Source organism: Dermacentor albipictus, chromosome 2, assembly GCF_038994185.2.
Source record: "Dermacentor albipictus isolate Rhodes 1998 colony chromosome 2, USDA_Dalb.pri_finalv2, whole genome shotgun sequence".
Lineage (NCBI taxonomy): Eukaryota > Metazoa > Arthropoda > Arachnida > Ixodida > Ixodidae > Dermacentor > Dermacentor albipictus.
The window spans coordinates 20,766,765-20,781,594 of record NC_091822.1 but is presented as its reverse complement, the minus strand read 5'-3'; the positions used below and the strand labels follow the sequence as shown (position 1 = coordinate 20,781,594).

The window sequence follows — 14,830 nt, the reverse complement described above, 5'->3', positions numbered from 1 at the left end:
GGGGGAGGTAGACGGTGAAAGGGGGAGCTGCGTCTCACCCCAATCACCCACACTCTCTCACGAGTGCAAATAAAGTGCTTTCTTTCTCCTTCTGACTGCGATCGATCAGGTAAGCGGTAAGCACCTAACGCCGACTTGCTTTCTCAGTTTATGAATGAAAGGGTTCTTTCAATTTTTTTGCGTGACCATGCAATGCTGGCTTGTTTTCTCAGCTTCTGGTCGATGGAGAGATTTTATTTTTTGGTAGTGCACATGCAACTCTAGCTTGCTTTCTCAGCGTCTGAATGAAGGAGTTCTCTCGCTTCTTTTTGGGTGACCATATCCTGCTGGCGTGTTTTATCAGCTTGTGAATGACGAGTTCGACTCGTTATTCTTGAGAGACGATTTATTGCTAGCTTACTTTTTAGGCTCCTGATTGATGGAGTTCTTCAAATTGTATTTGGGTGAACGCCTAATAGCGGCTAGTTATATCTGATTGTTATCAGTGAGGTTGTTGTTATTCTTTTGGGTTGAACATATAAAGCTAGCTTGTTTTCTCAGCTTCACAATGACGGGGTTGCAACTGTTTTTTTTTGGCGAGCATCTACAGCTGATTTGTTTTCTGAGCTTATTAACTACGGGGTTCAATTTTTTTGTGGTTACAATCTAATTCTGGCCTATTTTCACATAGTGTGAACAATGGCATTGTAATTTCCTTTTTTTTGGGGGGGGGGGGAGAATGCCACGGTCACTATCTTCCGCAGGTTGTCAATGACGGGGTTGTTACAATATTTTTTTGGTGACACTATAACATTCATTTATTTCCTTCGTTTGTGAAAGACAGGACTCTTCTAATTCTTTTTGGGCGGCCATCTTATGCTGGCTTGCTTTCACAGGAAGTCGACTACGTGGTTTCTCTAAATTTTTTAGGGTCAGCAATTAACACTGGATTGATTTCTCAGCTTGTGAATGAAGGGTCCTTCTAGCCCTTTCTGTGTGACCAACTTTATTTTTTTATTATTTATTTTTGGCTTACCATCTATAAATTGCTGGTTTCACAGGTTCTGGAAAAATAGCGTTGCAATTTTTTAAGGTGACTATATAGCGGTGGCTTGCTTTCTGAGCTTCTGAACGACGGCGTTCTTATATGTTTTCTGGGGTGACCGTTGTTGTGAAACTCAATAAGAGGTACAAATTGAAGCTTCTATGAAGACGTGGAATCGGCGATGGGTAAAGGCAAAACAAAATACACTATACTGATGGGCGACTTTAATGCCAAGGTAGGCAAGAAGCAGGTTGGAGACAAGTCAGTGGGGGAATGTGGCATAGGCTCTAGGAATAGCAGAGAGTTATTAGTAGGTGTTGCAGAACATAATAATATGCGGATAATGAATACCTCCTTTCGTGAACGAAGGAGGGCTCGAGGCACCCTCCGTTAGACGGACGCTCCGCAGCGTGGTGGTGATGAACGATGACTGACCACCGAGCAGCTGTGCTCACCGGTGTTTATTGGGGCGGTGACCAATGTTGCCTACCGAGCCTGACGGGCCAACGTAGATTTTGCCCGAGGGGGTGTGAAATGCTTGTTACAGATTCTTCCTTAATGACCGTCCTAAGTCTTGGTATAATTTATGAGGAAATAACATTGTGTTTTGATAGCAGCTTTTATACAGCAGCTTCTTTGCGTTCTCGCTATCTTGCAGCTCCGGAGAAAGCGGCAAAGCTTCTGCTTCACCTGGTTTCAAAGAAGTACCCGATGCCGCCAAGGCGCCAGCCCCACCTATATTCAAAAAGACAGCAGATGAATCCAAGTCCAGGTGATCAGTCTCGTTCATGATGCATACATCTTCATGTTTCTTAGAGAGACAGATATTTGGCTACTTCAGCTTCTGTGTATTTGGGTTATTTGATGATGAACATTCCTAGAGAAACATTCAAGAGGAAATCCCAAAGCTTCAATTTGTATGGGGAACTCCTACCGGCCAAAGGAAGGTGTAGCAAATATGAAAACGAGAAAAGAAAGAAATGGAAATTTAGAGGGGACAGCAGCGTTGGGAGTGCCTGTAGTTAGAATAGCTACAGAATATTCAAAATTAGGCTCTAATGTTTTCTCAAAATTAGGCAATGGAAGCACGCGAAAACCACCTGCGCAGATAAGTTATACGGCCAAGGGACACAAAGTGAGATGAGAATTATCGCTGTCAGCAGACCAATTCACTAAATTTGAATAATTAACTTTTTGTTGACTGCAGTAGGTGGGTATGTTTGTTCTGAAAGGTTAGAGACACTCATCTTTGTGTGCAGTATCAGTTGGAAGAATTGTTCTTGCGTGTCTATGCTCCAAGATATCCGACTCCGCATTTAATTTTCGTTCGCGTGATTACGCATGCAAGAGAGTTAGGATCGGCGCAAAGTTCCTCCCTGAGGTGATGCGGTTGTTGACTACAGCGTTTAGTGTGAAATCGGGGCGGCGGCATCGGCAAAGGCAACTTTTTCCCTTGCGCTCTCGGCTGGCGAAATAAGAAGTCGAAGAACTGAGAACTGCTGTCGTAACAGGAGACCACGCAGCCTGTAACAATGGTGGCAGCTGCCATGCCGAGATAATGGCGTGAACGGAGAAGCCGGAGGGCAGTGCGCATGCGTAATCTTGCCTAGACGAGCGGGCATGGCCCTTGCCTGGGCTACGGAAATAAAGTGACTGCCTATATTCAAGTACCATATCTTTTATTAAAATCAAGAGCAACAACTACACGGCCCACCGGGCTGTCATATCTTGATTTCGCCAGCCGAGAGTGGAAGGCGAATAGTTATATTTGCCGATGCCTCCGCCCTATTGCCAGACTAAACACCGCAGGCAACAGCCGCGTCACCTCAGGGAGGAGTTTCGCACCGACCCTAGCTCTCTTGCTTGCGTAATCCGGCGAACAATAAATAAAATGTGGACTAAGACATCTTGCACGACAAACATCTAGAGGAATTCTTCCGCTACCTTTTGAATGCAAACATACAAAAAGATAATTTTCTATTTTAGTTAATTCGGCTGCTGACAGCGATACTTATCATGTCCCACTGGCATCATAAGTTATCTGCACAGGTGGTCTCCGCGTGCCTCCAAGTGCCTAATTTTAAGAAAGCAATAAAGTTTAGTTTTGAACACCCGGCATATTATCAAAAAATGCGCAAACTAAATAATAAATACGTCAGTGATTAGGCAACTCGTAAAGATACATCAAATATTAGCTGCACTCATGTGCATCAATTTGACAAAAACAAGTAGAATATTATTCAACGTATATGACAAGTTTGCTCTCTAGAACACAAGAAAATTCCCCGTTTTAAAGCAAGTAACCATAGAGACAGATAAATATTGAACGCGTGGTTATTCCAAAATGCTAGTGCTGAAAAGTGTGATGTGCTTATTCCATAATTAGTTCATCTCACCGGTAAAACAAGATTGTTAGCAGCTAAGGTGATTTTTGTTAAACAGAAAGGACTTCGAGAAAATATTTACAGGAAGGTGGTCGTTACGTGTCTGAACAAAGGTTATCAAAAGATTACATTAGCATGCAACTTACGCTCGCTTGCTTTCTCAGATTGGGGATTACATGGTTCTTCTATCCTTTTCTTCGTGAGCATTTCGTGTTTGCTTGTGTACTCAGGTTGTGAGTGATGAGCTTGTTCTAATTCTTTTCTGGCGAGCATATAATGTTGTCTTGCTTGAAAAGGTTGATATGGAAGGGCATGCTCTAATTCTTTATAGATGACATGATCTTGGCTTGTAGCGCGAAGCGAACACGGACACAGAAACGAGCAGTCCGTGTTCGCTTCGCGCTACAAGCCAAGATCATGTTACCGTACCAACTCGCCCAACTGTCTATCCTTTATAGGTGTCCAGCTAACGCTGGGTGTTTTCTCATCTTCTGAATGATGAGGTTTTTCTATTTTTTCTGGTAAGCATCTAACGATGTCTTGCGTGATCAGCCTGTATATGACAAGGTTCTTTCAATTATTTTTGGGATGATCATGAAATGCTGGTTTGTTTTCTCAGCCTCGGCTAGACGGGATTTGCCTACTTTTTTTCGGGAGGGGGGGGGGGGGGGGCTGACCGTTTAATGCTGACATGTTTTCTTACCTTGTATAAAGAATTCCTCTAAGACTTTTTTGGTGACCTTCTGATGTTGGCTTGCTTTCTGAGCTTGTGTATGATGGCATTATTGGAATTCCTTTTGCGTGACCATCTAATGTTGGCTACTTTTCTGTGATTGTGAGCGATGGCCTTGGGCAAATTATTTTCTTGAGCATATAACCCTGGCGTGCTTTCGCAGCCTGGGAATGACGGGGATGATGTTTCTTTTGCGAGCACATCTAATGGCGGTTTGTGTTCTCAGCTTGTGAACGATGGGATTATTGTAATTTTTGTCGGGCTAAGATTTAACGCTAGCTTGTTTCTCAGCTTCTGAACGATGGGGTTCTTCTCATCTTTATTTGGTTTACTGTCTAATGCTGGCATGTTTTCTCAGCTTGTGAATAAGGTGTTAGTCTAATTGCTTTTTGCTAAAGTTATAGTCCTGGCTTGCTTTCTGAGCTTCCTAATGATGGGGTTCTTCAAATTCTTTTTTTGTGACCATATGATGTTGGCTGATTTCCTGTGATTGTGAATGATGAGGTTGTTTTACTTTTTTTGGTTGAGCATTCAACACGAATGTGCTTTACCAGCCTCTGAATGCAGGGGATCTTCTCATTCCTTATGAGTGACCATATAATGGTGGTTTGTGTTCTCATCTTGTTAAAGATGCGATTAATTGAAGTTTTGGTAGGCTGACATTTAATGCTTGCTTCTTTCTCAGCTTCTGAATGACAAAGTTCTAAATCTATGTCGGTGACCACCTAACGCTGGCTTGGTTTCCCAGCTTGTGTATTACGTGGTTCTACAGATTGTTTTGGGTGAGCAATAAATGGTCGCTTGTTTTCTATAACGACATGTGTGCACAGCGCAATGACGAGGACTGAAGGAAGAACACAACACAGGCGATGTTCTTCCTTCAGGCTGTGTTCTTACTTAAGCCCTCGCCTTTGCGCTGTGCACACATGTCGATATTAAATCACCAACTTGACCAAGCTTCCACCTTATCGCTTGTTTTCTTAGCTTGTGAACGATGGTGTTGTTCTAATTTCTTGATTGTTAACATAGACCCATGGCTTGCTTTCTGAGCTGTTGAACGATGAGGTCGTTCTAATTCCTTTTGTTGAGTATCTAACGCTGGCTTGCTCGATCAGCCTGTGTATGTGCTAATTATTTTTGGGGCGATCATCAAAGGCTGGCTTACTTTCTCAGTTTCTGAATAACGGGGTCAAATTGCTTTGGGTGACGATATAATGGTGGCTTGTTTTCGTCGCTTGTGAACGATAACGCTGCTACAATTTTTAGTTGTTGACATCTAATGGTGGCTTGCTTCCTCAGCTTGTGAGTGACGACGTTGCAGTATCTTTTTTTGGTGACCAGCTCAAGTTCACTTGTTTTCTCATCTTGTGAAAGACGAGGTTCGTTTGTTTCTTATGGGGGGAGCATCTAACGCTGGTTTGCTTTCTGAGATTGTGAATTACGGCGTTCGTTTATTTTTTTTTGGGGGGGGGTGACCATCTAATGCGGCCTTATTTTCTCAGCTTGTAAATTACGCGTTTCTTCAGATTTTTTTGGGCTGACCATATAATGTTGGCTTGCTTTCTCACCTTGTTAAAAACGAGGTTCTATTTCTTTTTATGCGACCATCGAATGCTGGGTTGCTTTCTCAGCTTGTGGATTGCATGGCTCTTCCAATGCTTTTATGGGGGCATATGACGGTGGCTTGTGTTCTCAGCTTGTGAATGACAAGGTTCCATTTTTATGGGGGTGACCATTTAATGCTGCCTTGTTTTGTAAGCTTTTGAACGAGGAGGCAGTCTTAAATCTTTATTGCAAGAAAGTAACGCTCGCTTGTTCTCTTATGTCGTGAATTACAAGGTTCCTCTAATGATTTCGGGGTAAACAGCTTGATTAATCAGCTTGTGAATGTTGTTGTTCTAATTTTTTTTACCAGCTGATGCTGGCTTACTTTCTCAGCTTGTGAATGATGAGGTTGTTCTAATTTTTGTTAAGCATCTAACGCTGGCCTGTTTGCCCAGCCTGAGTGTGACAAGGTTCTTCACATTCATTTTAACGGATCATCAAATTCTTGCTTCATTGCTGAGCTTCTTAACCAAGCTGTTCCTGTATTTCTTTTCTTCACCATCTAATTCTAGCATGTTTTCTCAGCTTCTGGACCAGGAGTTCGTGTAATTCATTTTTGTTAACCATGTATTGCTGGCTTGCTTTCTGAGCTTCTAAAATATGGCGTTCGTCAAATTTTTTTGGGTAACCATCTAATGTTGGCAGTATTGAAGCTTGCGCATGTTGGTGCATCATATTTTTCAACAACACAAATTACATGGACGAGACGAGTGAACATACACAGCGCTGATGTGCACTCGTCTTGTCCTTTGAGCTGTTGAAAAAGAACGTCTAATGGTGGCTGCTCTTCTGTGATTGTGAATGATAAGTTTGCTCTAATTCTTTTGCGCCAGCATTTCAAGCTGGCATGCTTTAGCAATCTATGAATGAAGGAGATATTGTCATTTTTTTGTGTGACCATTTAATGGTGGTTTGTTTTCCGCGATGGTCAACGACGATGTTGAATTTTATGGTTGTTAACATCCACCCATGGCTTTCTTTCTGAGCAGGCGAACGATGAGGTTTATCTAATGTTTTTATTGAGCATCTAACACTGGCTTGCTTGATCCACCTGTGTATGTTCTAATTCTTTTTGGGGCTGTCATCAAAGGCTGGCTTATTTTTCAGTTTCTGAATGACGGGGTTCTAATTGCTTTGGGCGACGATTAAATAGTGGCTTGTTTTCTACGCTTGCAAACAATGGGGTTGTTCTTATTGTTACGGAAGGATGAACGAACAGAGCAAGAAGAAGATCGCGGTACGCTGGCTTCTGCGTGCTGTTGGTGGTGAGCCATCTTTACTCAGACTCATTTTGTATATATATTGTAGATACATCGTTATATACTGCTAACATCTCCGTAACATATTGGTGAGAGATGCGGGGTACGACAGCTGGAAACGGAGCTCCGCAGTGGCCGTCGCGTCTTCATCCGCACCATGACTGTCGTTGAGCACTCAGGAAAAAATGTCGTTGCCACCTCCTACGTCACCGTCGCATGCTACGTCGCTGTCACCTTCGGTTGGCGTTGTGCAACCCAAGGATCCTGGAACTTTTTGCGGGACCGATGGCGCCAACGTTGTAGAGTGGGTGGCCTTGTACGAACGCGTGAGTGCATTCAATAGATGGGACCCTACGCTTATGCTAGCTAACCTATTGTTCTACCTTACAGCACCTGCGAAGGTGCTGTACGAAAACCACGAAGAGCAGCTAACCAGCTGGGCCCAACGCAAAGAGAAATTGACAATGTTGTTTATCAAACCAGCCGGCCGTAAAATTGCCGCAAAGCAGGAACTCGCCTCCCGTGCCAATCCCCACGGAGTCCTATGTATCGTACATCCAGGACGTGCTGGCACTTTGTTGTAAAGCCGATCATGACAGGACAGAAGCTGAGAAGGTCGGGCATGTGCTTAAGGGCATTGCTGACGACGCGTTTAATCTTGTTACGTTTCACCTATGACGCGCGGTATAGCCGGCGCGGATGCAACGGACGCCGGGGCTTCGTTCAAAGCGGCGGACATTTTGGCCCGTTCAGCGCTGCCGCAACGCCTCCACGCCAAGCGCGTCCAGGCATGTTTCAATGCCACGTGTATTCATGTGTGCGTGTGTGCGTGTGTGCATCTTGGTGCCCACGCTTGTCAAAGCGCGGCAGCCGGGGAGAGGAGCTCCCCAAGTGTGAAGCGGGGAGGTGTGACCGGTGCCGGCCCGGCGGATGCGTCACCTTCTAGTCTCAACATGCCCGAGCGCCGCCGTCACGTGGCCTCATCCCGAGACGTTCCTTCTTGCCCTCAACTCCGAGAGTATAAAAGCAGCTGCCCCCGGACGCCAAGAGAGCGGCTCCGATTTCTTCTGTCAAGTAACGTGCTCTCCCGCCTCTCCACTTCGGTTGACCTGACCGGCCGCTCTTTTGCGATGCTAGAATAAACAAGTTGTTCTGTTAGCAGTCGACTCATGCTTTGCCAGGACCTTCGGATGCTTCCAGTTGTGCCCCAGGCCACCAGGCCAACGCTACCCTTGGGGCTTACGACCCAGGTGCAACAACTCGTGCCAGCGGTGCGATTGCAACAACTGTCTGCCAGCGGTGAGATCGTGACAATGGAGGCCAGCAGCGAAGATATGCAGTTGACTGTATGCTGAGCAGCACAACGACCATCCGGGAGCAGTGCAACGAGCCCTGTGTGATGACTGGTTGCCTGCAGCGGAACGACTGCGCTGAATTCTTGGCTGCGAGGTTTGGCGAGTGCGGGACTTTCTTCTGAGTTTTGCCAGGCTTTTGTTAGTGTCAGAAACAGAGCTGGTAATTGTGGTTGTCGTTGCTGCCGGGTTAGTTTGCGGCAAGACAATAGTAGGCAGTAGAGAAAGCAGCAATCAGAGCAGCCATGGATTTGAAGTCGTTGCGCAAACCGAAATTGCTGGAGCTTGCAAGAGAGTTGGGTCTGGATGTCTCAGACAAACTCAGAAAACCAGAACTGCTAAGGGCTATTCTTGAGTTAGAAGCTGAGGATGACGAGCTGTCGGAATGCCTTGAGACCATTGAGGAAAGGGCAAAAAGACAGGAGCGCGAACTTAAAGAGCAAAAAAAGAAACAGGAGCGCGAACTTAAAGAACAGAAAGAGAAATAGGAGCGCGAACTTAAAGAAGAGGAAGAGCGAGAGCAACAGGAGCGCGACCATCAACACGCTTTGGAAGTGAAGCGTCTCGAGATAGAGATGGAACGCGCTCGTAATGGAAGTCAGGCACATGGTGCAGGAGAACGAGTATTGTTCAAAATGACTGACCTGATGCGGCCGTTTAAGCTTGGAGAGGACATTGGTTTATTCCTGGTTAACTTTGAGCGAACGTGCGAGAAGCAGGGGTTCTCTCGGGAAACGTGGCCACAGTGCTTGCTCACTTTGTTACCCGGCGAGGCGGCCGACGTAGTCGCTCGCTTGAAGAGAGAGGAGGCAGAGGATTTCGACAAAGTGAAATCGAGTCTGCTAAAAAAGTACAGGCTGTTAGCGGAGGCGTTCCGTCGGAAGTTTCGGGAAAATGAGAAAGGCAAAATTGAGTCATATACAGAGTTTGCGTACAGGCTTATGTCAAACATGCAGGGGTGGCTGAAAGAAGAGAAAGCGTTTGGTGACCACGAGAAAGTTGTGCAGTGTTTCGGGCTGGAACAGTTTTATAGCCGGTTACCTGAGAACGTGTGGTACTGGGTCTTGGATAGGCCAGACGTTAGTATGGTGGCTAAAGCCGCCGAGCTAGCCGAGGAGCTTGTGACGCGTCGGGCTCGCGGAGCTAAGGATGGTCAAAAGGGTGAATTTGGTTCCAAGTTTGAGAGGCCGAAGTTCACACCCATGAGAGCAAGGGGGGACACACGTAGTGCGGATGTGAGTGAAAGCAGTCCGACCGAACGTAATGAGACGGCGGCAGCCGAAGCCGAACACAGAAAGCAGTTCGAGACGAGGCAACCGCGCGTGTGTTATACGTGTCAGAAGCCGGGTCACTTTTCGGCGCAGTGTCCAGAAACAAAAACAAAAGTCGTGTTGTTGTCATTATGCAGCACTGACGAGAACATGAAGCTTCTCGAGCCTTACATGCGAGACCTCCTCGGGAACGGGAAAGAGTGCCGAGTGCTTCGCGATTCCGCAGCTACAATGGATGTAGTTCACCCCTCTTACGTAGAACCCGATATGCTCACGGGTGAGTGCGCATAGATCAAGCAAGCCGTGGAAGCTCATAGCGTGTGTCTGCCGGTAGCAAAAGTACTTATTGAAGGACCTTTCGGAGCGCTTGAGATGGAGGCCGCAGTGTCATCTATGCTGCCCCCCAGTACCCGTACTATTTTCGAACAGGTCCGATCCCCTCCTGCGTGAGAAAGTTCGGGAGCTCGCTGCAAAGGCGGTAGTTGCGGGGCCGACATTGTTGAACAATGAGAAAGGGCCAGAGGCGCAGCAAGCTGATATTTAGGGCACGTCCGAACTGAATAAAATTAAGCCTGTAGCGTTGAAGGCACCAGATACTGGAGAGGAAACGCCCGACACGGGAAAGTTAGAAGAGCTATCTGCAGATTTACTCATCGCGCCTACGTCAGACGGACTTAATAGGTTGCTAAAAGTCAGCCGGTCGGCTTTGATAGCCGAGCAAAAAAAGGATGGCAGCCTAGAAAACATACGCTCCATTGTCAAGGAAAGTATCGCCAAGAAAAATGCTCGTTTTGTGGAAAGAGGTGGGGTCCTGTACCGGAAGTATCTAGACCGCAGGGGAGTGGAGTTCGATCAGCTGATCGTGCCTCAGTGCTACCGTCAGGATCTGTTGCGCTTGTCGCATGGGGGTTTGTGGTCCGGACACCTAGGAGCTAAGAAAACTAAGGACCGTCTCTTGCAAGAGTACTATTGGCCAGGGTATTTTCGGGACGCAGACCACTTTGTGAGGACATGTGACACCTGTCAGGGGGTGGGCAAACCAGGGGACAAATCGAGGGCGCCGTTGAAGTTGGTACCTATCATTACGGAGCCTTTTAGACGGCTCGCTATTGACACAGTGGGACTTCTGCCGGTAACAACCGCGGGGTAAAGACCCATTTTGACTGTGATTTGCCCAGCGACAAAGTTGTGCAGTGCCGTTCCCTGAAGCAGTGCCGCTTAAAGTGCTTAAAGTGCCGTTCCCTGAAGTTCCCTGAAGCAGTGCCGCTTAAAGAACTCAGCTCAGTTGAGATAGTCAATGCACTACTGTCCATATTTGCGCGAGTTGGGTTTCCTGCGGAAATCCAGTCACATCAGGGCACAGTGCTTACTAGCGCTTTGACGACAGCCTTTCTCGAAATGTGCGGGGTAAAGCTGTTACACAGGTCAGTGTACCACCCACAGCCGAATTCCGTTGAGAAGCTCCACTCCGTCATGAAGTGCGTGTTGAGAGCATTGTGGTTTGAACAAACTGACTGGGAGCTGTGTCTGCCTAGGGTGATGTTTGCATTGAGGACCGCGCCGCATGCAGCTACGGGGTTTTCGCCAGCTGAGCTGGTGTACGGTCGCTCGCTTCGATCTCCGCGTCGCATACTTCGAGACGGATCACTGCCCTCTCCAATGGCTGCAGACCATCTCTTCCACAAATGGCCGCCTCCTGCGCTGGAGCCTCGCTATGCAACATGTATTCATTTGATGTGCGTTACAAAAAGGGGAGTCTCAACGGTAACGCCGATGGCTTAAGTCCAAGCCCCTGACGTAGGAATCAGCCTCAGAGTTGTTTGTTACTGAGGTTTTTCTTCCTGAGGCAGGATTTTTAACATATTGCTTTTGTTTAGTGTTTCAAAGTGATGACGTGCTTTCTAGTGCAATTTTCAAATTTGTGGACGCGTTCTGAGTGCTGCTAGACAACTGTAAGGAACTAGGCAGTAGTAGAAAAGGGGAAAGAGCCTGGCATGGCTTAGTGAGGATTGTGTCGTGCTTTCTGACTGAGTGGTTAAGTTTCGGCGTAGTTCTAACGCTTGCTGGGAACGAGAGAAAAATGGCAACTGTCCCGAAGTCACTTTGCAGTGTCCTGTGTGAACCTGATCGTGAGAACGAGGCTTTCTCTGTGCGCTGCGCTCAAGAAACGCCGAGGCCCGACCGACTTCGGTTATGAGCATCATCGAGCGACATCCCTCCGGACAGCGGATGCAGTCCCCTGACCATCGGGATCTCCTTCCCCCGGCGGGGCGGTCTGTTACGTTTCGCCTACGACGCGCGGTATAGCCAGCGCGGATGCAACGGACGCCGGGGCTTCGTTCAAAGTGGCGGACATTTTGGCCCATTCAGCGCTGCCGCAACGCCTCCCCGCCAAGCGCGCCCAGGCATGTTTCAATGCCACGTGTATTAGTGTGTGCGTGTGTGCGTGTATGCATGTTGGTGCCCAAGCTTGTCAAAGCGCGGCAGCCGGGGAGAGGAGCTCCCCAAGTGTGAAGCGGGGAGGTCTGACCGGCGCCGGCCCGGCCGATGCGTCACCTTCTAGTCTCAACATGCCAGAGCGCCGCGGTCACATGGCCTCATCCCGAGACGTTCCTTCTTGCCCTCAACTCCGAGAGTATAAAAGCAGCTGTTCCCGGACGCCAAGAGAGAGGCTCCGATTCCTTCTGTCGAGTAACGTGCTCTCCCGTCTCTCCTCTTCGGTTGACCTGACCGGCCGCTCCTTTGCGATGCTAGAATAAGCAAGTTGTTCTGTTAGAAGTCGACTCATGCTTTGCCAGGACCTTCGGATGATTCCAGTTGTGCCCCAGGCCGCCAGGCCAATGCTACCCTTGGGGCTTGCGACCCAGGTGCAACAACTCGTGCCAGCGGTGCGATTGCAGCAATCTGCTCATGTGCAAAAGCTGCTCTGCAGTTGATGCAATCATTAAGGAGTGCCGACAATTCGAGCAGGTCAAAAGCCGAATGATCTTGCAACCATTCATCACACTTCCCAATACTGCCGCAATGTCGACGTGTAAAGATCAACCCACACAGCAGCATGCGTCGCCATCAGAGGACGTGGTGCAAATCGTTAGACGGGAACTGGATGCGATGGCACCTGCAGCTTTTGTTCGCGTAGCCCTGATGCTAGCGCATTTTCAGTTCCCCTCATACAAGATATAGTTCGCCATGAACTTGAAAACATTGGTTTAAATTCTGTGTGTGCAGTCACCCATCCCAGAGCTAACGAACGCGCTTCTACTATTCTCGCTCCACCCCGGTGCTTTCCGCGTCATCGGAACTCGACTGAGTGGAGAACTGCGGACGACCAGCCGATATGTTTCACTTGTCGCCGCATTGGTCTTGTCACCCGATACTGTCGCCGCTCGTGGCCCTCAACCCCTCGCACGCCGACCAACGTGAGCCGTTTTTATGAAAATGCCCGCAATGTATCGCCCACCGCCGAGTCTAACAGCGCCGACAACTCTGCTAGGAACACGTGGTACTGCCGCTCACCATGGCCGCGTGGACACCAGTCTCGTTTACCGCAACCACATCGCCCATCTTCCCGTTTGCCGTAGCCACGTCGCCTTTCGTGCCATGTGGCTTTTGGCCGCACCCTTTCGGAAAACTAGGAAAGGCAGCCCTCGGAGGTGGTGCCGCATTGCCGACTACTGCAGCAAATCCTCTGTGCCCCCAAGGAGAGGTGTAACTGGCGTTAAAATAGACGGTGTAGCTGTCCAAGCACTCGTCGACACTGGAGCCCACGTATTTGGGATGAGTGCTAGCCTACGTAGACGTTTAAAAAAAAGGTCCACACCCCAGCAGGTGCCCGAGTGCTTCGCGTGGCCGACGGCGGCGTGCTGGTTGTTCTTGGAATGTGTACTGCGCATTTAGTTATCGCCGGACGCGCTACTTCCGTTCTCTTTGCTGTGATCGACGACTGCCCTCACGACGCTATCCTTCGATAGGCCTTTTTATATATTCATTCTGCTCTCATCGACTGCGCGGCCGGCGTTCTTACGTTAGAATTTCCTCAACTGGCCAATGCTCCGAGCACCACCCCACCACACTTGTGCTCGCTTCACGATGTGGGTCTGTCACCCGAGGCAGCTATTTATGTCACTTTGACCACCCAGCCACAGGTTGGTGACGGCGAACATGTGCTTCGCCCCATTGTCGACGTGATTTGAACCGGAACGTTGCTGTACCGCATACGCTGGTCAAGGTTACTAATAACGACGTCGTTCTACCGCTTCTGAATTTCAGCCTGTGCCTTCAAGTGATTCCGCCCGGCATGTTCTTGGCCAGTGTTTCTAGTGGTTCCGAATTGGAGATAGAGAGTCTGAATGCCGAGAGTGCTTTATTAGCGCCGCTTGCAGCTCACAGCTGTGGTTCCTTAATGGATGACTTCGCGAAAATGATTTCACCTGACCTCACCTCTGCACAGGCCACGGACATACATCTCCTGTTTGAATCGTGCAGTGACATCTTTGATTTCGGCGACAGGCCTTTAGGCTAAACATCTGTTGTTCAGCACCGTATAAACACTGGAGACACGAATCCTATTTGTCGGCATCCCTATCGTGTATCGCGAGCTGAATGTAGAATCATCCAATCAGAAGTGGACAAAATGTTCCACAAAGGGGTCATCGAGCCATCAGCCAGTTGTTGGGCTTCTCCTATCGTCCTTGTGAAAAAATAAAGATGGCACCCGGCGTTTTTGCGTCGATTATCGCTACTTAAACAAAATCATGCGAAAAACGTCTACCCACTACCATGCATCGATGAAGCCTTGGACAGCTCGCACGGACGGTGCTAAATACTTCTCGTCCATCGAGCTTCGATACGGCTACTGACAAATTTCAGTTGTTGAAATGGACTTCGAGAAGATGGCCTTCATCACGCCAGATGGCTTATATCAGTTCAACGTTGTGCCCTTTGGCGTATGCAGTGCTCCTGCGATATTTGTAGGTATGATGGACTCTCTTCTGCGGGGCTAAAAATGGACCACCTGTCTTTGTTACCTTGACGACGTTATTGGCTTTTCTCCCACGTTCGGCAGACACCTTGCCCGACTCGCTGCCATTGTTGCGGTCTTTCGAAAAGCCTGCCTGCAACTGAACTCCACGAAGTGTCAGTTTGGGCACCATCAGATTACCGTGCTGGGACACCTCGTTGAGGCATCCGGTGTCCTACCAG

General features: G+C 48.1%; 1 protein-coding gene across 11 annotated transcripts in view; it reads left to right on the top strand.

Moving 5' to 3' along the window:
• The window catches only part of LOC135897954 (neprilysin-1-like), a 752,274-nt gene that overhangs the window by 198,647 nt on the left and 538,797 nt on the right, over positions 1 to 14,830 (top strand). For all 11 annotated transcript variants that reach the window (XR_010563211.1, XR_010563210.1, XR_010563209.1 and 8 more), the window contains exon 9: positions 1,683 to 1,796. Coding sequence is in view for 8 of the 11 variants with exons in the window: in XM_065426667.1 (XP_065282739.1) it covers positions 1,683 to 1,796 (114 nt within the window). In the remaining 3 variants the exon portion in view is untranslated. The remainder of the gene's footprint in view (positions 1 to 1,682; positions 1,797 to 14,830) is intronic.